The 27,995-nt window shown below is 38.9% G+C and overlaps 1 protein-coding gene across 6 annotated transcripts in view; it reads right to left on the minus strand.

Annotated features, from left to right (window-relative positions):
- MFSD14B (major facilitator superfamily domain containing 14B) overlaps positions 1–27,995 on the minus strand; it is a 184,973-nt gene that overhangs the window by 104,101 nt on the left and 52,877 nt on the right. For 4 of the 6 annotated variants that reach the window (XM_053920618.2, XM_045188070.3, XM_024580744.4 and 1 more), the window contains one exon: positions 24,234–24,296. The exons of the other annotated variants lie outside the window; for them this stretch is intronic. In XM_053920618.2, the coding sequence (XP_053776593.1) occupies positions 24,234–24,296 (63 nt within the window). The remainder of the gene's footprint in view (positions 1–24,233; positions 24,297–27,995) is intronic. 6 annotated transcript variants of the gene reach the window in all.

The raw sequence follows: 27,995 nt of genomic DNA on the forward strand, positions 1-27,995 counted from the left end.
GAAAGTATGTTAAAGAAAGAAGCTTCTAGAAATTTCAAGGCAGACATTGGGAGATCAGACTTAATGGAGAAAATGATTACAATCACTCCCTCTGCACCTGCTTACCAGTGGTCAGTCAAACCACAGCATCTCAATTTGGAGTTTTAGTTCTAACAAACTGTAGCCAAACTTCTGTAATGGTTTGTTTTATGTGTCAGCTTCTCCAGGCTATAGTACCAGTTACTTAATCAAACACTAGTGTAGGTATTGCTGTGAAATATTTTTGTGGATATGGTTAACATCTGCAACAAGTGGCTTTAAAGGTTATTGCTCTCAATAATATGGAGAGCCTCATCCAATCAGTTGACGGCCTTAAAAGAAAAATCTGAGGTTTCCAGGAGAGGAAAGAATTCTGCTTCAGGACTATAGCACAGTTTCCAGCCAGTCTACAGACCTGACCTCCATACAAGGTCTGTCCAGAAGGTATCCAGCCATGTAATATGAAAAATAGAGACGTTTACTGAAGATACGAGATACAAGAAACACTGTACATAGGACAATAATGCCTCATTCCCCTTCAAAGTAGGCACCTAAGATGTCACAAAGTTCTCCCAATCACCATCAGCTGCCACATCGTATTTTCCTGAATCTCATGATGGTCTGAAATCTCTTCACTTTCAAAGCTGAATTTAGTTTAGGGAAAAGCAGGAAGTCACAGGGCACCAAATCTGGACTGTAAGGGTGCTGAGTCACCTGGGTGATTTGATATTTTGCCAAGAACTCTGCACAAGATGTGATGCATGAGTGGGCATGTTGTTAATGATGAGGCTGTCAATCACCAGTTGCCCATAGTTGCAGCACTCTCAATCACCTGAATAAATTCCATGGAGGAATGTTCAAGTTTAACTCAAAACTGGATGCAGATATGTTGCTCGACATGCTCAGTAATTTTGAATGTGAAGGTCACACAGCACACATGCTCACTCAACAGTGTCTACTGCCCCCACTGACTAGTATAATGAAGTTGTCATTGTTGACACATATGCATTTCAGTCCACTCTCCTCAGCTGCCAGGTTACATCAATGTAGTGAAAACCGCTGTCATTATATTAACAATAGCAGGACTTTTTCCAGACAGACCTCATATTTCAGACTTGCTGGCCCTACAGTCCTGTAAGCCAATTCCTTAAAGTAAATTCCTTTCTTTTTATGTATATATGGCTATATATTCATTCTTATGGTTTTGTTTCTCTGGAGAACCATGACTGATACCACTTCTTATTGCTATTCATATACCAATGTCTGCCACATATTTTAATTCCATAAAAATTAAAAATGCTGTAGAGAAGAGATTGAAAGGTAAGACTTTGGGAATCTGAGAGGTAGAATGAAGTATGAGTATTTTTTCCTTTGTAATTATTTAATTATTAAGATGAACAAGTCTAAATTAGTAATCGTTAAAATATGAGAGGATAATCATAAAATAAAGTACGTTCTTTAGAAATAATCACACATCCTCATTTAAAAAAATTGAACTTCTGGCCAAGATGGACGCATAGGTAGACACACTATGCCTCCTTGCACAACCAAAAAGGACAACAACAAATTTAAAAACAAAAAACAATCAGAACTGACAGAAAGTAGAACTGTATGGAAGTCCAACAACCCAGGAATTAAATAAGAAACATTCATCTAGACCAGTAGGAGAGGCAGAGAGAGCAGCTGGGATGGAGAGGACTCAGGGCAAGGAGGCAGCTGGCGGAGCAAGCGGTCACACATTTGCATGAGGATAGACCAGGAGGAACAACTGGGGAGCAAGACAGACCACGAAACCCAGGGTTCCACTGCGGGGATGTAACGAAGCCCCAAAATATGACTGAAAAAACCTGTGGGGGCTGCGGGGGTGGGAGAAACTCCCAAACTCACAGGAGAGTTCGTTGGAGAGACCCACAGGATTCTAGAACATACACAAACCCACCCATCCGGGAATCAGCACAAGAAGGGCCCAGTTTGCTTGTGGGTAGTGGAGGGGGTGACTGAAAGTTGGCAGAGAGCACAGCTAGCGGCACTGTTCCATCTTGGACCCCTCTAGAACATGCAGCACCATAACACAGAGACATGGGTTGGCCTGCCCTGGTAAACACCTAAGGCTCTGCCCCTTACAAAGTAACAGGAGCAATGAGACCAAAAAAAACCAGAAAAAAAAACAAAGGCCCAAATGAAAGAACAGATTAAAGCTTCAGAAAACATACAACTAAGCAACAAAGAGATAGCCAACCTATCATATGCACAGTTCAAACCACTGGTAATCGGGATGCTCACAGAATTGGTTGAATATGGTTGCAAAATAGAAGAAAAAATGAAGGCCATGAAAAGTGAAAGAAGGGAAAATGTACAGGGAACCAACAATGACAACAAGGAAACCAGGACTCAAATCAACGGTTTCGACCATAAGAAAAAAATAAACATTCAACCAAAACAGAATGAAGAAAAAAGAATACAAAACAATGAGGAGAGGCTTAGGAAACTCCAGGACAACTTTAAACGTTCCAACATCTGAATCATAGGGGTGCCAGAATGAGAAGAGGAAGGGCAAAAAATGGAAAACTTATTTGAAAACATAATGAAGGAGAACTCCCTAATCTGGTGAAGGAAATAAGACTTCCAGAAAGTCCCGGAAGCCCAGAGAGTCCCAAAAGAAGTTGGACCCAAAGAGGAACACACCAAGACACATCATCATTAAGTTATCCAAGATCAAATATAAACACAGAATTCTAAAAGAAGCAAGAGGAAAGGTGAGAATTACCTACAAAGGGGTTCCCATAAGACTGTCAGCTGATTTCTAAAAATAAACCTTGCAGGCAAAGAGAGGCTGGAAAGAAGTATTCAAAGTCATGAAGAGCAAGGACCTACATCCAAGATGACTCTATCCACCAAAGCTCTCATTTACAATAGAAGGGTAGAAAACATGCTTCCCAGATAAGTTCAAGAAAAACGGAGTTCATCATCACCAAGTACTTATTATATGAAACATTACAGGGAACTTATGAAAGGAAAAGAAAAAGGAAAACTATGAGCAGTAGGCTTCCGGCCAAGATGTAGGTGTAGGTAGACACACTGTGCCTCCGCCCACAACCAAAAGAAGTACAACAATTTTAAAACAAAAAACAACCAGAACTGACAGAAAATTGAACTGTATCAAAGTCCAACAACCAAGGAGATAAAGAAGAAACATTCGACGAGACCGGTAAGAGGGGTGGAAATGGGCAGCCAGGGCAGAGAGGACTAGCACCAAGGCAGCGGCTGGAGGACCCAGCGAGGTGGCGATTTATGGAACGGGCCAGGCCAGACTGCAGCTAGCAGATCGCACAAGGTGGTAGCTGGCAGACCCTGCAGCCACACATTCACGCCTAGATAAACCAGGAGGAATGGCGTGGAAGGGAAGCAGACCGCGCAACCCAGGGCTCCACCACAGGGAAATAGAGTCTCAAACCTCTGATTGAAAACAACCATGGGGTTGAAGCGGCAGTAGGAGAAACTACCAGCCTCACAGGAGAGTTCGTTGGAGAGAGACCCACAGGGACCTAGAGCATGCACAAGCCCACCCACTCGGGAATCAGCACCAGAGGGGCCCAATTTGATTGTGGGTAGCAGAGGGAGTGACTGAAAACCCGCAGAGAGCAGAGCAAGCACCATTGCTCCCTCTCAGCCCCTCCCCCACATAGAGTGTCACAGGGCAGCAACCAGTGTTACCCCACCCTGGTGAACACCTAAGGCTCCGCCCCTTTATATGACAGGTGTGCCAAGACAAAAAAAAATGGCCCAAATGAAAGAACAGATTAAAGCTCCAGAAAAAATACAACTAAGCAATGAAGAGGTAGCCAACCTATCAGATGCACAGTTCAAAACACTGGTAATCAGGAAGCTCGCCGAATTGGTTGAATTTGGTCACAAATTAGATGAAAAAATGAAGGCTATGCTAAGAGAAACCAAGGAAAATGTACAGGGAACCAATAGTGATGGGAAGGAAACTGGGACTCAAATCAACACTGTGGACCGGAAGGAATCTCTGGGACACCTTTAAACGTTCCAACATCCAAATTACAGGGGTGTCAGAAGGAGAAGAGGAAGAACAAAAAATTGAAAACTCATTTGAACAAATAATGAAGGAGAACTTCCCCAATATGGCAAAGGAAATAGACTTCCAGGAAGTTCAGGAAGCTCAGAGAGTCCCAAAGAAGCTGGACCCAAGGAGGAACACACCAAGGCACATCATAACTACATTACCTAAGATTAAAGAGAAGGAGAGAATCTTAGAAGCAGCAAGGGAAAAGGACACAGTTACCTACAAAGGAGTTCCCATAAGACTGTCAGCTGATTTCTCCAAAGAGACCTTACAGGCAAGAAGGGGCTGGAAAAGGTATTCCAAGTCATGAAAGGCAAGGACCTACATCCAAGATTGCTCTATCCAGCAAAGCTATCATTTAGAATGGAAGGGAAGATAAAGTGCTTCTCAGATAAGGTCAAGTTCAAGGAGTTCATCATCACAAGCCCTTCTTATAGGAAATGTTAAAGGGATTTATCTAAGAAAAAGAAGATAAAAAATAGGAACAGTAATAATGACAGCAAACTCACAGTTATTAACAACCACACCTAAAACAAAAACAAAAGCAAACTAAGCAGACAACTAGAACAGGAACAGAACCACAGAAATGGAGCTCACATGGAGGGTTATCAACAGGGGAGTGAGAGGGGGAGAGAGGGGGAAAGGTACAGAGAACAAGTAGCATAAATGGTAGTTAGAAAATTGACAGGGGGAGGGTAAGAATAGTGTAGGAAATGTAGAAGCCAAAGAACTTACATGTATGACCCATGAACATGAACTAGAGGGGTGGAATGTGGGAGGGAGGAGGTGGGCAGGATTGAGTGGAGTCAAGGGGGAGGAAATGGGATAACTGTAATAGCATAATCAATAAATATATTTAGAAGGAAGATGGCAGCGATATAGGTGGGAGTGGAGTCCACTTACCCTAGGCACCAGTGAAACTCCTAGCTGATCTGAGGAACAGAGCGAACAGCCAACAGTGTTCCAGCATATATGAAGATCGGAGACCAAAGATAGAGGACATTGAAAGATCAGATGGTAGGAAGAGTGCTTAAGGACAATAAGGTCTCTGGGACCAGCACGGGGACCAGGGCGGCTGATCCCCCGGCCGGGGCGCAGGGTCTGCTGCAGAATTCTTGGGAGAGAGCGAGGCTGGCTGTGTGAGAGGCCAGGCGCTTGTTTGGACCAGGGGGGCTTGAATAGGAAGAATTTCAGGAAAAGAAAAAGAGAAAATAGAGGCACTCAGAGGCTACTTAGAGAACTCTCTGCAGCAGCAGAGGTCTCTTGCGTCCCTACTCCCTCAGCCCCCAGACAGTGAATGTGGGATAAGCAGCCCCAGCACATACTTGAAGCCTGGTTGGCGCGCACCCAGATCAGTGAACTGGGCGCCCCAAACTGAAACCTTGGGTGGGCGCACAGACCCAAAGCGCCCCAGTGGGCGCCAAGCCCAATCAGTGGCCTGAAACTACAGGTGGGTGCGCACCTCGATCAGCGGACTGGACGCCCACTACTGAAACCCTGGGTGGGCCCGCAACCTGATCAGCGGAGCAGCAGCACAGGCCCAAAGCTGGGGAACAGTGTGCATCCAGATCAACGGCTCGCAGGCCAAAAGCGCCTGGTGGGTGAGAACTCCAATCAGTGGCCCGGGTGCCCACACCTGAAACCTGGGGTGGTTGTGCACCTGGATCAGTGGCTGGCTGCCCCCAGGCACAGACCCAAAGCCGCTGATCCGCCATGCAACCTGATCAACCATCTGGCTGCCTGGGGGCAACCACTCATGAAGCACCTGGGACTGAACAACTCCCACCTAGACCCTGTGCACAGAGCCCTGCACGGCCTACTTTCTCTCTAGGAGGAAGGCAGAACACCCAGAAAGAACCTGCAGGGCTAGGGAAGATTGCAGTCCCCGGAAAGACTTGACTCAGTAGGGGGCTGAACTATGCTGAAGGAGAACGGAGAGCCCCTAGCAAACAGCAAGAAGGTGGAGAGTGAGTTGCCCCTAATTGGTGCACCTCAAGGACAGCACAACTGGTGAAATAAAGGCCTAGGGGGGAACAGAAGGATCCTGAGAAACTGGACTTCAGGCAGAACAACAGGAAAGAGTGTGGCTCAGGAAGGGAGAAAAGTGAAACCAATCCCTCCAACCACTCACTCCCATTTCACAGACAGGAAGACCAGCAGAACTACCCTGACTGGTTTACAGACAGCAGAAGACTTTTTTTTTTCTTTTCTCTCTATTTATTTCCCCCTCCTTTCCCCCTAAATTCCTTATAGCTATCTGTCCTTCTTTCTGTTTTATTCCTTCTTCCTTCCATCGTTTTATTTTTTATTCCTTCTTCCTGGCTTCTTTTATTTTTTTATTTTAATTTCTGTTAAAATTCCTTCTTACCTTTTCTCCCATCTTTTTCTTATTCCTTCTTCCTTCCTTCCTTCCTTCCTTCCTTCCTTTCATTCCTTCTCTATTCCTTTTTTCCTTTCCTTATCCTTCTTCTTTCTTTTTCTTCTTTCTCTTTTTCCCACAGGTGAGATAATAAAACCTGGAGCTCTGAAAAGACCAGAGTTAGACCCTTTTAGATTCATAAACATCAGCTAAAGACCGGTCAGTGGAGGAGAATAAGGAGATGGCACCCATGAATCCCACTGGCATTTTAACATAGAAGTTCATACCATAAACCCAGGGAAAAAGAACGATCAATACAAGAGTAGAGGCTGACAAGAAGAGTCGCACAAACAATCGGAAGACAAAGAAACAATCATCAAATGAAAGGAAAGGAGGAAGCCTCAGAAAGAATGCTAACTGAAAAAGAGGCAACTCAACTATCAAATACTGAGTTCAAAGCAATGGTTATCAGGAAGCTCACTGAGCTCTCTGAGCTCACAGAGAACTACCAGAAACTACAGGGAAACTACAATGAACTCACTGCAAATTATATCAACATGAAAAAGGAAACAGAAACTATCAACAAGGGCCAAGAGGAAAGGAAGAATACAATTTCTGAATTGAAGAACACAGTAGAAGGAATGAAAAGCAGAACTGATGAAGCAGAGGATCGGATCAGTGAGCTGGAGGACAAAGTAGAAAAAAACATCCACAAAGAGCAAGAAAAGGAAAAGAGGCTCAGAAAGAATGAAGAGGTAATAAGGGAAATGCAGGACAACATGAAACGTCACAATATCCGTATAATCGGAATACCAGAAGGAGAAGAAGAAGAGCAAGGGATAGAAAACCTGTTTGAAAAAGTAATGATGGAAAATTTCCCTAATTTGATGAGAGAAAAAGTCACCCAAATCCAGGAAACACAGAGTCCCAAGCAAGAGGAACCCAAACAGGCCCACTGCAAGACACATCATAATTAAAATGGCAAAATTCCAAGACAAAGAGAGGATGTTAAAGGCAGCAAGAGAGAGAAACAGGAAGTAACATACAAGGGAGCCCCAATAAGGTTAGCAACTGACTTCTCAATGGAAACGCTCCAAGCCAGAAGAGAATGCAAAAAATATTCCAAGTAATGAGAACCAGGGGCCTGCAACCAAGACTACTTTACCCAGCAGTCTCTCAATCAAGATAGAAGGCCAAATAAAGAGTTTCCCAGACAAAAGAAGTCTAAAAGAATACACTTCCACCACACCAGCTCAGCAAGAGATGCTAAAGGGACTGCTGTAAGGAAAGGAAGGAAAAGAGAAAGAGACAGGAACACAGGTAGGAAAAAAAGGCAATGAATTACTACCTATCGATAATAACCTTAAATGTAAATGGATTAAATGCTCCAATCAAAAGACATAGAATAGCTGAATGGATAAGAAAACATGACCCACACATATGCTGCCTACAAGAGACCCATCTCAGGACAAAAGACCTACACAGACTGAAAGTGAAGGGCTGGAAACAAATTTTCAAAGCAAATGGACAGGAAAAAAAAAGCAGGGGTAGCAATACTCTTATCAGACATAATAGACTTCCAAAGAAGGGCTGTAAAGAGAGATTCAGAAGGACACTTCATAATACTCAAAGGAAGAATCCACCAAGAAGACATAAACATTGTAAATATATATGCACCCAACACAGGAGCACCCAAATACATAAAGAAAATCTTGGAGGACTTCAAGAAAGATATAGATATCAACACAATTATAGTAGGGGATTTTAATGCCCCACAGTCAAAAATGGACAGGTCTTCCAAACAAAATATCAAGAAGGATATTGTGTCACTGAACAATGCCCTAGATGAAATGGACTTAACTGATATATAGAGAGCCATTCATCCCAAAGAAGCAAAATGTACAGTCTTTTCAAATGCACAAAGAACAATTTCAAAGACCGATCACATAATAGGACACAAAGCAAGTCTCAACAAGTTCAAGAAAATTGAAATCATATCAAGCATTTTCTCTGACCACAAGGGACTGAATCTAGGAACAAATCTGAAGGAAAAAACCCTAAAACGTTAAAAAACATGGAGATTGAATAACATGCTATTAAACAATGAATGGGTGAAGAATGAGATTAGGGAAGAAATCAAAGTTTCTGGAAACAATGGAAATCAACTGAAAAGAACCCAAAACCTATGGGACACTGCAAAGGCAGTCCTGAGAGGGAAGTTCATAGCACTACAGATCTTCCTAAAAAGAATAGAAACATCTCAAATAAACAACCTAACCCTACACCTACAAGAACTCGAGGAACAACAACAAAGACAGCCCAGAGCAGGTAGAAGGAAGGAAATAACCAAGATCAGAGCAGAGTTAAATGACATAAAAGACTAAAAGCACAATTCTAAGGATCAATGAATCCAGGAACTGGTTCTTTGAAAAGATAAACAAAATCGACAAGCCTTTAAGCAGGCTCATCAAGAAAAGAAGAGAGAGGTCCAAATAAACATAATCAGAAATGAAAGAAGAAAGACTATAACTGATACCACCGAAATACAAAGGATTGTAAGAAATTACTACGTGAACTATATCCCAAGAAATTTGAAAACCTAGATGAAATGGACAAATTTCTAGTAAAATATAACCTTCCAAAACTCACTGAAGAAGAAGCAGAAAGCCTGAAAAGACCAATAACACCTGATGAAATTGAAACAGGAATCACAAAGCTCCCAACACACATAAGCCCTGGACCAGATGGTTTGACAGGAGAATTCTACAGAGCATTTAAGGGAGATGTAACCCCAATCCACCACAGATTATTTGAAAAAATTCAAGAAGATGGAAGACTCCCAAACTCATTTCATGAAGCCAACATCATCCTAATCCCAAAACCAGATAAAGACATATCAAAGAAAACTTCAGGTCAATATCGCTAATGAATACAGATGCTAAAATCCTAAACAAAATATTGGCAACCCGCATCCAGCAATACATTAAAAAGATCATACACCATAACCAAGTGGGATTCATCCCAGGGATGCAAGGATGGTACAATATTCGCATATCAATAAACATAATATACCACATAAACAAAAGCAAAGACAAAAACTACGTGATCATATCAATAGATGCAGAAAAAGCATTTGATAAGGTATAGCACGCATTAATTATAAAAACACTCAGCATTGTGGGAATAGAGAGAACATTCCTCAACATAGTAAAGGCCATATATGAGAGACCTACAGCCAACATCATACTGAACAGAGAAAAACTTAGAGCTTTTCCACTCAGATCAGGAACAAGACAAGGCCTCTCTCACCACGCCTATTCAACATAGTATTGGAAGTCCTATCCATAACAATCAGACAAGAAAAAGAAATAAAAGGCATCCAAATTGGAAAGGAGGAAATGAAACTGTCAGTGTTTACAGGTGACATGATAGTGTACATGGAAAATCCTATAGACTCCACCAAAAAACTACTTGACCTAATAAATGAATTTGGCAAAACAGCTGGATACAGAGCCAATACTCAGAAATCAAAGGCATTCCTGTATACCAACAACGAAACTGCAGAAACAGAAATCAGGAAAAAAAATCCCATTTGATATAGCAAAAAGAAAAATACAGTATCTAGGAATAAACCTAACCAAGGAGGAAAAAGACCTGTACTCAGAAAACTACACAACACTGAAAAAAGAAATTAAGGAAGACACAAACAAATGGAAGCATATACCATGATCATGGATTGGAAGAATTAACATCATCAAAATGGCCATACTACCCAAAGCGATTTATAGGTTCAATGCAATCCCTATTAGAGTACCCATGACATTTCACAGATATAGAACAAACATTTCAGAAATTCATATGGAACCATAAATGACCCCGAATAGCTGCAGCAATTTTGAGAAAGAACAAAGTAGGAGGGATCAGAATACCTGATATCAAACTGTATTACAAGGCCACTGTAATCAAAACAGCCAGGTACTGGCATAAAAACAGGCACATAGACCAATGGAACAGAACAGAGAGCCCAGAAATAAACTCAAGTCTTTATGGTCAATTAATATTTGACAAAGGAAGCAGGAGCACAAAGCAGAGCAAAAATAGCTTCTTCAACAAATGGTCCTGGGAGATCTGAACAGCTACGCGCAAAAAAAAATGAAACTCTATCACCAACTTACGCCATACACAAAAATAAATTCAAGGTATATAAAAGACTTAAATATGAGTCGTAACACCATAAAAGTCCTAGAGGGTTAACATTGGCAGGAACATCTCAGACATTCCACACAGCAACATCCTCACAGACATGTCCCCTAAAGCAAGGGACATAAAGGAAACAATAAACAAATGGGACCTCATCAAAATAAAAAGCTTCTGCATGGCTAAAGAAAACAGCACCAAATTACAAAAAGAACCAACAGTATGGGAAAACATATTTGCCAATGATACCTCAGACAACGGCCTGATCTCCAAAATATATAAAGAACTCACACAACTCCACTCCAGGAAGACAAACAACCCAATTAAAAAATGGGCAAAGGACTTGAACAGACACTTCTCCAAGGAAGACATACAGAGGGCCCAGAGACATATGAAAAGGTGCTCAGCATCACTAGCTATCAGAGAGATGCAAATTAAAACCACAATGAGGTACCATCTTACACCAGTCAGAGTGGCCAACATAAACAAATCCACAAACAAATGTTGGAGAGGATGAGGAGAAAAGGGAACCCTAGTACATTGTTGGTGGGAATGCAGGCTGGTGTAGCCACTGTGGAAAACAGTATGGAATTTCCTCAGAAAACTAAAAATGGAACTCCTTTGACCCAGCAATTCTGCTGCTGGGATTATACCCTAAGAACCCTGAAACATCAATTCAAATGAAACTATGCATCCCAATGTTCATAGCAGCACATTTATTTACAATAGCCAAGTACAGGAAGCAACCTAAGTGACCGTCAGCAAATGAGTGGATCAAAAACAATGGTACATTTACAGAATGGAATTCTACACAACAGAGAGATAGAAGGAGCTTATACCCTTTGCAACAGCATGGATGGAACGGGAGAACATTATGTTAAATGAAATAAGCCAGGCGGTAAGGGCCAAATATCATATGATCTCACCTTTAATTGGAACATAATCAACAAAAGAAAAAAAGCAAACAAAATATAACCAGAAACATTGAAGTTAGGAATAATCTAACAATAGCCAGAGGGGATTGGGGAGAGAATAGTGGGAAGAAGGGTTTTCAGGAACTACTATAAAGGGCACATGGAGAAAACCAAGGGTGAGGATGGAGGCAGAGGTGGGAGGTGGGTTTGGCTGGGTTGGGGTGGAAGGGTGGGGAGAAAATGCAGACAACTCTAATTGAACAGCAATTTAAAATACATATAAAAAAATAAAAGAAAATAAATTGAAAAAGGTAAATTGGATCTGTTTTAAAAAAAAGACTATTTTCAGAGACTTAAAATTTTTGTTTTACAATTTTCACTAAGTTGTTTTACAGGGAGAGGGTCCAGCAAGCTCCTTATGCTGTCATTCTAAATGACTCCATTTCATTCTGTAACTCTTATAAGTATTCAATTGTATGATATAATAAAGCATTATTTTCTACTGTAAAAATAAAGACAAAGGATAGGTGCGCATATTAAGATATGATCCAAATATATGCTGTCTACAGGAGACGCACCTTAGAAGAAAAGATGCGCACACACTGAAAGTGAAAGGATTAAAAAAAATTCCATGTAAACAGCAACAAGCAAAGAAAGCTGGGGACTTCTGGTCAAGATGGAAGTGCAGGTAACCATAGTTTGTTTCTTTGTACAACCACAGTAGAAATTTCAACTAGACTACAAAACAATGATTACCCAGAAATGTCAGAAAATGGAGCTGTTTGGAAGTCCAACAACCAAGGATTAAGTAAGTCACATTCCTCCAGACAGGTAGGAAGAGCAGAGATGTGGAGAAGCATGGAGAGGTTCAGAGACGAGGAATGGGCAGTCCCCCACCCACATGTCATGGGTAAAAATCAGGAGTAATAACTTGGAAGCAATGGTCCCAGTCCCACACCCGACCACTTAACCCATGGTTCCAGTGCCAGGAAGATAAATCCCCATAACTTCGGGTTTTAAAAACCAACTGGGGTGGGGTAACAGAAGAACCTGTGGAATTCTCAGGAGTATCCTCTTAAAGAGCCCATAACAGACTCAGGACTTAAGCAGACTTACTCCCTCTGGGCTCCAGTACTAGGGAAGCAGCTGGAAGGGCAACAGTGGCATAATGGGAGAAATTAAAGTGTCAAAGCATCAGGGTGAGTGCCAGGGGACAGGTTCCTCTTAGACAAAACACCAGAAGCCAGGCAGCAGCACTGTTCTCTTTTTGAGCCCTCAACAACAGAGTCACAGAGCAGTCCATCAACTTGGTTTACATAGTTTGCCACGTCCTGGTGATTACCTAAGGCTCTACCCCATTCAACTTACTGCTGTACTTTCATACAACAGGCCAAGCTACTGAGACAGCAAGTCAAAGCAGCTCTACCTAATCCACAGAAATAAACATAGGGAGACTGCCAAAATCAGGAGACAAAGAAATCTGGTTCAAATGAAAGAACAGAACAGAACTCCAGAAAAAGAACTAAATGAAAATGGAGATGAGCAATCTGTCAGGTGCAGAGTTCAAAACGCTGGTTATTTGGATGATCAGGGAACTCACTGGCTACTTCGACAGCATAAAAAAGATCAAAACTAAAATTGCAATAAATTCACAACTATCAACAAATGAATCTAAAAATACACAAACTAAGCAAACAAGCAGAAGAGAAACAGAATCATAGATATAGAGATCTTTTGGAGGGTTAGTAGTTAGGAGGGGGAAGGGGGAGAATGGGGGTAAAAGTGCTGGGATTAAAGAGTACAAATTGCTAAGTACAGAATAGACAGGGGGATGTTAAGAACAGTACAGGAAATGAAATGGAGTAAGCAAAGGACTTATATGCATGACACATGGACATGAATTAAGAGGGGGGATTGCCAGAGGGAATGGGGGTACCGGGTAGAGGGGGGCAAAGAGGGAAAAATTGGGGACAACTGTAATAGCATAATCAATAAAAAATATTTTAAAAAAATGTCGGGGTAGCAATACTTACAGGACAAAAATAGATTTTAAAACAAGACTATATAGTAAGTGACAAAAAAGGACACTACATAATGATAAAAGGAGCAATCCAATAAGCAGATATAAGTCTTGTAGACATTATGCACCCAACATATGAACACCTAAATATACAGAGCAAATCCTAATGGACATAAAGAGATGGTTTGACAGTAATAGTCATAGTAGAAGATTTAACCGCCCCATGGACATCAATGGGTAGATCTTCCAGACAGGAAATCAACATGGAAACAGCAGTGGTGAATGACACACTAGATCAGATAGTTATAATTTATATCTTCAGAGTATTTCACCCCAAAGCTGCAGTATATACATTCTTTTCATGAGCACATGGAACATTCTCTAGGACAGACTACATGTTAGGACACACACAAAAAGTTTCAATTAGTTTAAGATGGAAATCATATCAAGCATCTTCTCTGACCATAATGCTCTGAAATGAGAAATCAATCACAAGACCAAAAACTGAAAAACTCATACACACAGACACAAAATAACATGATATTAAACTATGAATGGGTTAACAGTGAGATCAAGGAAGAGATCAAAAGCTACCTGAAGACAAATGAAAATGAATGCACAACCACCCAAAATCTATGGGACACAGCGAAAGCAGTCCTCAGAGGGAAGTTCATAGCATTACAGGCCTAACAAAAGAAGAAAAATCTCAAACAGTCTAATCCTACACCTCAAAGAACAAGAAAAAAAAGCCAACAAAGCCCTGAGTCAGTGGAAGCAAGGAAATAATAATGATATGAGCAGAAGAAAATGACACAGAGACTGTAAAAAACAACCCAAAAAATCAATGAAACCAACCTGGTTTGTTGAAAAGATTGACAAATCTTTAATGAGACTCATGAAGGAAAAAAAAAAATAGAGGGCCCAAATAAATAAAAGAAGATGTGAAAGAGAAGTAACACAGAAATACAAAGGACTGTAAGAAAATATTATAAACAACTGTATACCAACAAATTGGAAACCTGTGTGAAATTAATAAATTTCTATAAACACACCATGTGCCAAGTCAAAAAAAATCAGAAAATCTGAATACAACAACTAATGAAGTTGAAGCAGTAATCATAAAACTCTCAGCAAACAAACGTCCTGGACTGGACGGCTTCATAGGCAAATTTTACCAAACCTTCAAAGAAAAACTAACATCAATCCTCTTCAAACTATTTCAAAAATTCCAAGAGGGAAGACTTCCAAGTTCATTTTATGAGGCCAGCACTATCCTAATTCTAAAACCTGATAAAGACACTACAAAGAAGAAAATTGCAGGCCAATATCCCCAATGAACAAAGATACTAAAATCCTCAACAAAATATTAGCAAACTGGATCCAGTAATGTAACAGTGGAAAATTGTAACCATGGGAAATTATAACCCACCCCACCATTCTTTTGACATTTTTCTTAAATTGCTGACTCTGACTAATATATGTGACTTGTAAACGAACAGCATGTTTGTATAAGAATCGTAGGAACTAGTTTAAAAGACATAGATTCTGGGGAGAACCAAGATGGCGGCATAGGTAGACACACTGCGCCTCCTCGCACAACTAGAACTGACAGAAAATCGAACGGCAAGGAAGTCTGACACCAAGGAAATAAAAAAATGAACTTTCATCCAGACCGGTAGGAGGGGCGGAGACGGCAGCCAGGGCTGAGAGGACTCACATTGCTGTAGCAGGACCGAGACTGGCGGAGTGTGGGACAAACGGGACAAGCAGTCTGACCACTAGCAGACCCTGTGGCCCCACATTCACTCACAGAAAAACCAGGACGAACGGAGAGGAGCAAAGCAGACCACGTAACCCAGGGCTCCAGCCAGGGAAATAAAGCCTCAGACCTCTGATTCAAAGAGCCCATGGGGGTTGGGGCGGCAGCAGGAGAGACTCCCAGCCTCACAGGAGAGGTCGTTGGAGAGACCCACAGGGGCCTAGAGCGTGCACAAGCCCACCCACTCGGGAACCAGCATCAGAGGGGCCCTATTTGATTGTGGGTAGCAGAGTGAAAGACAGAAATCCGGTGGAGAGGGGAGCTGGCTCCATTGCTCCCTCTCAGCCCCTCCCCTACATACAGCATCAGAGCTCAGCCACCAGCATTACCCGGCCCTGGTGAACACCTAAGGCTCTGCCCCTTTAAGTAACAGAAGCACCAAGACAAAAAAAAAAAAGGCCCAAATGACAGAACACTTCAAAGCTCCAGAAAAAATACAACTAAGCGAGGAAGAGATAGCCAACCTATCGGATGCACAGTTCAAAACACTGGTTATCAAGATGCTCACAGAATTGGTTGAATTTGCTCAAAAACCAGATGAAAAAATGAAGACTATGCCAAGAGAAACAAAGGAAAATGTACAGGGAACCAATAGTGATGAGAAGGAAAGTGGGACTCAAATCAACGGTGTGGACCAGAAGGAAGAAAGAAACATCCAACCAGAAAAGAATGAAGAAACAAGAATTCGGAAAAATGAGGAGAGGCTTAGGAAGCTCCAGGACATCTTGAAACGTTCCAACGTCCGAATTATAGGGGTGCCAGAAGGAGAAGAGGAAGAACAAAAAATTGAAAACTTATTTGAACAAATAATGAAGGAGAACTTCCCCAGTCTGGCAAAGGAAATAGACTTCCAGGAAGTCCAGGAAGCTCAGAGAGTCCCAAAGAAGCTGGACTCAAGGAGGAACACACCAAGGCACATCATCATTACATTACCTAAGATTAAAGAGAAGAGAATCTTGCAAGCAGCAAGAGAAAAGAACACAGTTACCTACAAAGGACTTCCCATAAGACTGTCAGCTGATTTCTCCAAAGAGACCTTACAGGCAAGAAGGGACTGGCAAAAAGTATTCCAAGTCATGAAAGGCAAGGACCTACATCCAAGATTGCTCTATCCAGCAAAGCTATCATTTAGAATGGAAGGGCAGATAAAGTGCTTCTCAGATAAGGTCAAGTTAAAGGAGTTCATCATCACCAAGCCTTTATTGTATGAAATGTTAAAGGGACTTATCTAAGAAAAAGAAGATCAAAAATATGAACAGTAAAAATGATAGCAAACTCACAGTTATTAACCACCACACCTAAAACAAAAACAAAAGGAAACTAAGCAAACAACTAGAACAGGAACAGAACCACAGAAATGGAGATCACATGGAGGGTTATCAACAGGGGATTGGGAGGGGGAGAGGGGGGAAAGGTTCAGAGAATAAGTAGCATAGATGATAAGTGGAAAATAGACACGGGGAGGGTAAGAATAGTATAGGAAATGTAGAAGCCAAAGAACTTATAAGTATGACCCATGGACATGAACTATAGGGGGGGAATGAGGGACGGAGGAGGTGGGCAGGATGGAGTGGAGTGAGGTGGGGGGGAATGGGACAACTGTAATAGCACAATCAATAAATATATTTAAAAAAAAAGATATAGATTCTGACCTTCAAGCATCTCAGTTCCAGGAGATTTCCTGATATTCAACTGTGGAGCCAGGATGATGTGAAGTCAAGATGATGTGAATCCGTAACGACAAATCAGAATGATGCACACTGGACTTCTGTTATTGGAATGGACTGTGCTAATCTGTATATATAGAACCTTTCAACCCCCTCCCTAAATCTCTTTGTTGTGTTTCTCTCTTCCTCCTTATAAAAACCTCTGCCTCCACTGACAGGTGGAGATGTATTTGACACATGAGTCCCCCATCTTCCCAAGGAGAGATGGGCTTTGGAGTTGGGCTTTAAGATGTGAGTCCCCCATCTTCCAGGCTGTTGCCATCTGAAAATAAACCACTTTAGTATTTGCTTTCATAGTGGCAGGCAGCCAGACCTGCTTTTGGTTACACCAATACATTAAAAAGATCATACGTATTACTCTGGTGGCCTGGTGGTTAAGACACTGCCCTTGGAAACGAACATGGGAGTGAGACACTGTGTAAGTTCGAATCCTGTGTGAGGCAGTTTCTCTATTACGCATATAAAACAAAAACGGTGCAGTTCATTTCCTTTAAAAAAAAAAAGATCATACAGCATCAAATGATATTTATTCTGGGGATGTAAGGTTAATACAATATTTGCAAATAAATAAATGTGACACATCACATAGACAAAATGAAGGGTCAAAATCACAAGATCACAGTAACTGAAAGAGCATTTGATCATATCCAGCACCCATTTATGATAAAAACTATCAGCACAGTCGGAATAGAGGGATCATACCTCAAAATAATAAAGGCCATATATGACAAGTCCATAGCTAATATCATATCCAATGGACAAACGCTAAAAAGCATTTTCCCTAAGATTAAGACAGCAATGTCTGCTTTCATCACAGTTATTCAACATAGTATTGGAAGTCCTAGCCACAGCCATCAGACAAGAAAAAGAAGTAAAAGACATCTAAATTGAAAAAGAGGAAGGAAACCTGTTATTATTCACAGATGACATGTTAGTGTACATAGAAAACACTAGAGCACAGGTGGCAAACACAAGAACTTTGAGCCGAATCCGGCCCCTTGTTTTATCCAGCCCTGCACCTTTTTTTACCTGGCAGCAGCACCAAACTCCTTTCCCCTTGTTAAGGAGTAGTTACATTTATACAGTCCTAAAATTACATTCAGCCCTTTGAAGGCAACCATGAGGCTGATGTGGCCGCCAGTGAAAATGAGTTTGACACCCTTGCCCTAGAGATTCCACCAAAAACTACTAGAATAGATAAATTCAGTAAAGTAGCAAGATACAAAATTAATATTAAAAAATGATGGCATTTTTATACACTAATAATGAACTATAAGACAGAGAAATTAAGAAAACATTCTCACTGCAGCAAAAAAACCCAAAAAAGGTACCTACAAATATATTTAACAAAAGAGGTAAAAGACCTATACTCAGAAAATTATTGGATACTGAATAAAGAGACTGAGGGAGATAAAAGTAAGTAGAAGGATATATCATGTTCATGGATAGGAATAATTACCACCACTTAAATGTCCACATTACCCAAAGCAATCTATAAATTCAACACAATCCCTATTAAAATACTAATGCATATTTCTCAGATCTAAAACAAATACTCCAAAAATCTATATGGAACCAAAAAAAATTGCCAAATAGTGGGTTTGTGGAGGGCAGCAAAGGTTGGAAAAATTGGGACAACTGTAATAGAATGACGGTAAAATATTTAATTAAAAAAAACCCAGGCCCTGACTGGTGTGGCTCAGTGGATTGAGCCACCATACACTAAGCCACCAGAGGCCTGGTAACCAAAGAGTTGCAGGTTTGATTCCCAGTCACGGCACAAGTACCGGGGTTGCAGGCCAGGTCCTCAGTTGGCGGCATATGAGAGGCAGCCACACACTGATGTTTCTCTTCCTATCTCCCTTCCCCTCTCTCTAAAGATAAAAAAATAAAATCTTGGAAAAAAAAAAACCCAAATAGCCTCAGCAATCTTGAGAAAGAAGAATCAAGTCGGAGGTACCACAATACCTGATATCATACCACCAGATAACACTCTATAAGGCCTGGTACTGGCCTAAGAACAGGTATATAGATCAATGGAACAGAACAGAGAGCTCAGAAATAAATTCACACATTTATGGTCACTTAACACATGACAAAGGAATCAAGAATATACACTGGAGTAAAGACAGTCTCTTCAATAAATGGTCATGGAAATATTGAACAGGTAAATGCCAAAAAATGAAACCAACTTACGCCATACACAAAAATAAACTCAAAATAGATAAAAGATTTAAATGTAAGTTGTGAAACCATAAAAATCCTAGAAGACTATGCAGTAAAATCTCAGACACCTCTAGTAGTGATATTTTTGCTTCTGTATCTCATCAGGCAAGGGAAACAAAGGAAAAAATAAACAAATGGGACTATATCAAACTAAAAAGCACAGCAAAAGAAACCATCAGCAAAATAAAAAGGCAACCCATTGAATGGGATAATATATTTGCCAATGATAGTTCTGATATGGGGTTAATTTCAAAAATACATAAAGAACTTAACAAACTCAACATCACAGGAAACAGCCCAATTTAAAAATGTTCAAAGGAGCTGAATAGACAAATGGACATTCAGATGGCCAATAGACATGAGAAGATGCTCAATGTCACGAATCAGAGATACAAATTAATAGCACAATGAGGTATAAATCAACAAGCAACAAGTACCGGTGAAGTTGTGGAGAAAAGGGAACCCTAGAACACTGTTGGTGGGAATGCAGACTAGTATAGTAGCCACTGTGGAAAACAGTATGGAATTTCCTAAAAAAATTAAAAATGGAACTGTCTTTTGACACAGCAATCCCACTTCTGGGAATGTATGTGAAGAAACCTAAAACACTAATTTGAAAGAATTTATGCACCACTGAGTTCACTGTAGCATTATTTACAATAGACAAGATCCAGAAACAATCTTACTGCCCCTCAGTAGATCAGTAGATAAAAAAGCCGTGGAACATTTGCACCATGGAATACTATTCGGCCACAAAAAAGAAGGAACTCCTACCTTTTTCAACAGGATGGATGTACCTAAGATTATTATGGTAAGTGAAATAAGCCAGTCAGAGAAAGTTAAATACCATATGATTTCACTTATATGTGAAATGTAATAAAATAATTTAACAAACAAAATAGAAACAGAAGTATAGATACATTAAACAGACTGACAGGTATCAGATGGGAGAGGATTGGGGGCTGTTTGGATAGAGTAAGCAAAACACATAGACATGGACAACAGTATAGTGATAGACTGAGGCAAAAGGCAGGGGTAGGTGAAAGTGGGCAAAAGGGATAAATGGATGCAGAAAGAGACTTTACTTTGGGCTATGAGTGCACAATACAACAGCAGATGATGTTTTATTGAGTTGTAACCTTGAAACCTATATGGTTTTATTAACCAATGTCACCCAAATAAATTCAATTTAAAAAAAAAAGAATAACAAAACAAGAGAGAAAAACAAAGCAGAGAAGGGGGACTAAGACTAATGAGAAGAGGACACATTATTTAAGATGGTAATTTGTCAGTGAAAACTTTACTAAAATTGACATCTGGGTGAGGGGTTGAGAGTTAATGAGTCTTGCCAGTATGGCAGAGAAAACAATCCAAGCAGCAAAACAGTAGCTACAAAGCCCTCAGACTGAGGAGGTTGTGGCTGCAGCAACATCAACAAGGGTATCGAGAAGAAAACAGGGAAGCTGCCAGTGGAAAAGGTTGGATTGGTTGCAGATTCCTTACTGAGAAGGAACCAGGTACTGTTTTGATTACACACCTATTTTGAAGGTAGTACTACAGAATTTGCTGATGGATTTATTGGAGAATTGAAATTTTTAAGTCTGACAATATTATTGAGAGAGAGAGAGAGTACACATGCGCATGAATACCGAGATAAAAAATTACTGTTCAAGGCTTGAGCCACCCATCTTTCAGTAGTCTAGGAGATATTGCTAGGCAAGTATATTGCTAGTCAGAAACAGGGTTAAGAAATAAACTAATTTGAAAGCATTAAAAAAAAATCAAGTTACCAGATGACCCACCAATTGTGGTTCTAGGTGTACACCAAGGATGAAGTGGAAACATGTCCACGTGAAACCCTGTACACAGATGTTCATAGCAGCCAAAAAGTAGAAACAACCCAAATGTCCATCAACTGATGAATGGATAAACTGTGGTATATCCATACAATGGAATAGTAGCTATAAAAAGAATGAAGAACTAATTATGTGCTACAATACAGGTAAACCTTGAAAATTTTATGTTAAGTGAAAGAAGTCAGTCACAAAAGACCATTACCCAGCATGATTCCATTTATTTGAACTGTCCAGAACAGGCAAATTTATAGAGAAGAAAGTAGATTTGTATTTGCCTAAGGATAAAGAGGTGAAGGAGAAATGAGGAGTGACTGCTAATGGGTACAGGATTACTTTGGGGGGGGGTAGTAAATGTTCTAAAATTGATGTGTACTGATGACTGCATAAATGGGTGACTTGCATGGTATGTGAATTATATCTCAATGAAGCTACTACCAAAAAAGACAGAACAAAACAAAACACCCAAAACTAAAACTGGAGAACTGTTTTTACTCTTGTGTCCTTTCTTGGTGCTCACCCAAAATCTAAACCTTCTCTTTCATGCAGTATAATAATGAACTTAAAAAGTAAAAGTTAACCAAAAAAAAATTACAAAGATTAACAACAGATATAAAATAGGAAACTAAAAATCATCCATAAATTCATACACTTTCAAACTTCAGGTGCTTCCTTTTTAATCCTTCCCCCAACCTCCCACCCTCACTCATATACATGTGTTTTGGGACTGAACAAAACTGAAACCATACTGTATAGTTTTATATCCTTTTACTGTATGATGTTCTTCAAAAAATGTGTTCTTTATGCCTGTATTAATAACATCATATGGCTATACCACAACATATTTGTTCTTTTAATTTTAAGGTATTTAATTACTTCCATGTGTACTATTACAAATAGCTCTTTGCTGGAATATCTGAATAACTATTTGATTAGAACAATTCTCTAGAAATAAAATTACTTTGTTAAAATATGTGAATATTTCTAAGGATATTAAAATACTGCCTTTTGGAAATGCTATAGCACTTTATCTTCTCATTGAGTATGCATGGGGGCCCAACTTGCATACAGTGAAGTAGTTCTTTCAGTTTAAACTTTTTAACCAATATGTTTGTGAAAAGATTACCTTACTTATTTTGAGATTCACTGCTTACTTATGATAAACTTATTTTTATGCTGTTATTCTCAATAGACTCACCAGCTTACATCCTTCTTTGCCTTTCTGGGATATAGTCATTTTCCTATGGGTTTACTCTGTGAACTCGATTATGTATTCCTCCTTCTATAGTATATATTGCAAAAAAAATTTTTGTCATTTTCTTTTAATTTTGATCATAATGGTTTGACATACCAAAGATAAAATATTTGTGTAAATAACTCAATGTTTTTCTTTCTAAATTCTTGTTCTAAAAAAAACAGTTGTTTCCTGAAACAACTGATGATCACCAGATTTCTTTCTAATAGTTTTTGGTTTTTAATTTTTTTTTCTTTGCAACATTTATCGAGTATTTAGCACATGAAGATGCTTTGCTAATAGCTTTATATGCACAAACTCATTTAATCATCATAATCACCCTATTAGAAAGATCTTTTATCCTTCTCATTTCATGAATAATGAAACTGAGGTTAGGGAGGTTAAATTCTATGACTAAGAATAACATAGGTACACAGCAGAGATTTAAAAGCTAAAGCAATCTGAAGCCACATTTATTCCACTGTGCTCACATGCATATTGAGATATCTTAATAGAGCTATGCTTTGCTGTAGGGTTCTATCATTATACCCCCACCTCTAAAATAATAAACAATTAGTGAAGTATATAAATTTAGTAAGTTGAAGTTCAACAGTTATTGAAGCTGAATAAGTCTGTCCAAGACCTTGAATCAAACTAAAACCTTCTGTTTTATTCATTTTTTTTTCTTTTTTAAACATCATGAATGTCTCTAAGTGGAAGTATGGCATTCAGCTTTAGAGTGTAACATGGTTGGTTTTATTTTGCAGAATGAGACTGAAACACATTTTATTAACGAGTCCACAGGACAAAAGATCTATGAACTCTGCCAAGAATCTACTGTAAGGACAAACTTACCTTATCATTTTGATCAATGCTCTCTCTCATATATTTAGTTTTTTCTTTTTATCTACCCTGGTGCTTAAATAACTAATGCCAGATTCTTGATAATATGCCTCTTGTTTTCAGTAAGTATTAAAAACTTTTTGTTTCTAGTTTTATTTAAATTGCCTTGTTTTACTTATGTTTTCATAAACATTCTCAAATTATTTTTCAAAATAGGCAAATAATAAATAGCATTCATTCCAATTAATGCTGCTCAAAGCTTTGAATTCAGTAAATTCCTATCGCTGAATTCAGCAAATTATTAGGGCATAACTTTAAGTGTTCTGTTCAGCACAAAGTATAATTATGAACAGATTTATATGTCCAAAGCTGGGAAGGGCAAATTAAATGCTATTCCTGTATACTTTACTATAAAGTGAAACTGGACAATAACATTATATTTTAACATTTCATTTAAATTAAAAAGTTACATATTTATAATCTTTTCTGATAAATATCACATTAAAATTTAAACAATAAATTAAGGCTAATTAAGTTAAAAGGTTGAGAACTCAGAAAATTGTGGTTAGAATACCAGCCTTGCCAAAAGACTATATACCCAACTAAGTCTTGATACTTTTTCTCAAAAGAAGACAATAACATTTGCCCATGTTATTTTATTGATAGGCAGAGAAATAAAAAGTTCAAAGAATTAAACCACTTCATAAACTGCAGTGCACATGTTAATTTTAAAAAAGTACTTTTCTTACAAGTAAATCATTTTATGCCTTATGTACTTGAATTATATTTTATTTAGACATTGTTAATCCAGCTAAAAATTTAGATTTAGGTCTCCCAAGCAATAGTAATTGTTTTCCTAAACCCCATTTAAACTTCCAGAGTTAAACAAAAATTCTTGGCTTTCTTCACAATGAACCACACAAAAATCATTCTTACCTTTACACCTTGAATGAGACCATTCATAAGGAATGTGTGTTGAGGAAATGTTTCATGTAGAACCTATAAAAGGCAAACAGATATCAAGCCAAATTCAAAAGCAAATTAAAGGGAAGGATTTCCGCTTCTGTTAATAGTAAGTAAGATGGAACCATGCAATGAACAATTTTTAAGTTTCAATAAAATATGAAAAGTATCCTAAATATATGGAAAGGTAACAAGCTAGTGAGGCAGAAATCTACATAACACAAGAACCTAAAAAGGTACTCTAGTCCTGGCTGGTGTGGCTCAGTGGATTGAGTGCCAGGCTGAGAACCAGGAGGTCGCAGGTTCTATTCCCAGTCAGGGCACATGCCTGTGTTGCGGGCCAGGTCCCCCCGTTGGGGGTGCATAAGAGGCAACTACACACTGATGTCTCTCTCCCTCTCTTTCTCCCTCCCTTCCCCTCTCTCTAATAAATAAATAAAATCTTTTTTAAAAAGGTACTCCACTCAGTTGCATTTGCTACAAAAGCATTTGCAGCAAAAATGAATTGTTAAATTAACCTCCCCCTCTATCACCAACAATTTTAAGCAGGTACCACAAAGGTTTTTATTAACCCAGGTATGGGCCTGCAGCTCAGTTTCACATCACGTAGGTAGTTCAGGAAACATCAAGCCTTAAAATTGGATTATAATGATTCCAGACTGGCAGCACCTCCATATGTCTAACAGAAAAAATCTAAAATCACTGCTGAAAAGACTATCATCTAGGCTGCAAATCAAACACACATACATACTTTTTTCAAATGTATATAATAACCAGTACATAATCAAAGGCAATCAGATATAAAAGGAAGACACCATACACAAAAAATAGTAACAAACAAGCAAAAATACAAACAGAAACAGACTATCGAAGACTTAACATTTTGGAATTATTCAACACAGACTTTAAAATGACTATGCTTTCCATGTTCCAAAATATAGAAAATAAGTTTAATACTCTTGAACTAGGCATAGCCGATTTTAAAGATCATAGCCAATTTTAAAAAGAAAAAGAAATTCCGGGATGGAAATTTTTTCTAGATGAGTTCTTTCTATGTGTTAAAAATAAATCAATAAAGTTTTGGGAAAGAAGAAAGTTTCTTAAACAAATTTTAAGAAAAAACTGACCAAAAGAAAAAAAATTAATAAACTGAATTACACAAAAATTGTAAATTTCTGTTTATCAAAAGACACTATTAAAGAGAGTAAAAGGCAATCCAAGGACAGAGAAAAGATACCAGCAACAGATGTTTGTGTGTAAAAGCACAAAATACATGTTCATAAATGCCAAAAAAGAACTTGCATCCAGAATATATGAAGAACTCCTACAAATGAGAAAAGACCAGACCCATTTATTTAAAATGGATGAAACACTTGAATTGACATTTCACAAAGATAATCATATGGCCAATAAATATATATAAAAGGGGTTAACTTCATTGATCATGAGGAAGATGCAAATTAAGACCATACTATACCCATCAGAATGGCTAAAATGAAATACTAATTGCTTGTGAAGATGTGAAGCCTGGTTATTTGGGGGATAAATTGGTTCAAGTACTCTGGAAAACGTTTTGGCAGTGTATATTGAAGTTGAATGAAACCCTGCAATTTTACTCCTAGGTATATGTATTACAAGATATATATATATACACATACACGTGCTCATCAGAAAACATGTAAAAAAATGTCACAACAGCAATATTTGTAATAGGCAAAAACTGGAAATCCAAACATCATCTATCAAGAATAGAATGGATTCCAAGTGATTTGCTAAAAGTCAGGACTCTGAAACTGTTATACTCATAGTTACAATTTATTAGAGCAAAAGTATATAGCTCAGAACTGCAAACTCACTATTCTTGCCTGAAGTTTAGTGGCTTAATGAATAAATGCTTCCCAGTCTGTTGTATGTATTTGGTTGAATTCCAGAGCACTGAAATGGCTGTTTTTGATTGTTTGCCCAGCTTTACTGGACAGAATAAGTTGACCTCTTTATATTGTCATGCCAAAAGTCAGTCAAAAGTCTGACAGTAATTAAGAAAAAAAAAAAAAAGAACATAGGAACTTCACCTCAGAGACCTGCGAGACATTATCAAGTGTAACAACATATGCATAATTAAAGTCCCAAAAGGAAAGCAGATATGGAGTAGCAAAAATATTTCAAAAAATAATGGCCCCAAACTTTCCAAATGTAGTATTAAAAATGTTAATGTACAGACCCCAGAAGCTAAACAAACCCCAAGTAAAACTAACACAAAGAGATCCACACTTAGACACATGACAGCATAGTCAAATTGTTGAAAAACAAAGAAAATCTCTAAACCATCAAGAAAACGAATGAATCACCATGTATAGCAGAACTAACTTATCCTGTGAAGGGACATATGGTAGTACGTAGCAAACATTTTAGGGTACATGGTCTGTGTTGCAACTACTTAACTCTGCCAGTGTAGCACAAAAGCACCCATATTCAGTAGGTTTTATTGTGGTCCAACAAAATTTTACTTACGGAGACTTACATTTGAATTTCATATAGTTTTCATGTGTCACCAAATATTTCGTATGACTTTTTCCCAACCATTTATAGATGTAAAAACTACTCTCAGTGCACAGACTACATAAAAACAGGCAATAGGCTAGATCAGGCTTGTGGACTATAATTTGCACCACCCTGACATAAAGAAAACGATACTTATTAACAACTTACTTTCCATCATATACAATGGATGCCAGAAAGCAATATAGTAATGTATTAAAAGTGCTGGTAAATCTATTACAAAATAAGGCTGCACTCCAAACATTTTATATATCAAATTTTAAGACAAGCAGACCCATCAATGGCTATCTTATGTTTCCATGTCAACTTTTCTTATAATTGTATTAAATTGGAAATCAACACTGTGTTTTTTTAAGCATTCAAAAGTTCATTTATATACAGACTACAACATACTGAGGCAGGATAGTAAGAAGCTAGGAAAATTCCTGGGCAAGTGGAATGGGGAAACTGAGACAATAATTTAATACAGCCAAATAATTTAAACTATTTAAAGATAGCTGGTGAATTGCAAGAAAGGTCTAAACAAGTGTCCTAAACAAGGACACTTGAGGACAAATTCTCTGGTTAGGGAGAACCTCTCCTCCCTAACCAGAGAATAAATAGCTTTAATCACCCTGGTTGGAGAGACCCAGTGAATGCCATTTGTGCCAGCCAAAACCAAGAACTGATGTTGTCAGAGGAACAACAAAACCCCATTAGAACCAGATAGACCCAAGTTAAAAGTAAAGAAAGCAATGGAGCTAACCAGAGAATAATCCCAAACTCCCCTATATGCTCACGTTGATGCATCAGCATATTAAAAACACACTACAATAACAATAAAAAAGAATTAAATTAAAAAAGACACACACCTAAACTGATAAATATTCTGCTTAAACCCTCCCCTAAGATTCTCACCCACAGAAGAGAGACAAAAACCCGCAAGACAAAGTATGCAGTGCAGGCTCTTTCTGGAGTATGCCCATGCCTTTTCTCAGGCATGAACTTTTTACTTCCTTTGTCCTAAACTCTACTGCTTCCCATAAAACTTGTAACCAGGGGAACAGAGGGCAGTGGCAGGTCATCTTGGGCTTAATCCTTCAACCTGTCTCCAGGCCCCCCGTTTCTCTGACCTTCCAGTGCACTAAAAGCAGCCTCCTCTTGGCTCACTTCCATCACTGTGACTTCTACTTCCCA

Source organism: Desmodus rotundus, chromosome 3 (genome assembly GCF_022682495.2).
Source record: "Desmodus rotundus isolate HL8 chromosome 3, HLdesRot8A.1, whole genome shotgun sequence".
In the NCBI taxonomy this organism is placed as follows: domain Eukaryota; kingdom Metazoa; phylum Chordata; class Mammalia; order Chiroptera; family Phyllostomidae; genus Desmodus; species Desmodus rotundus.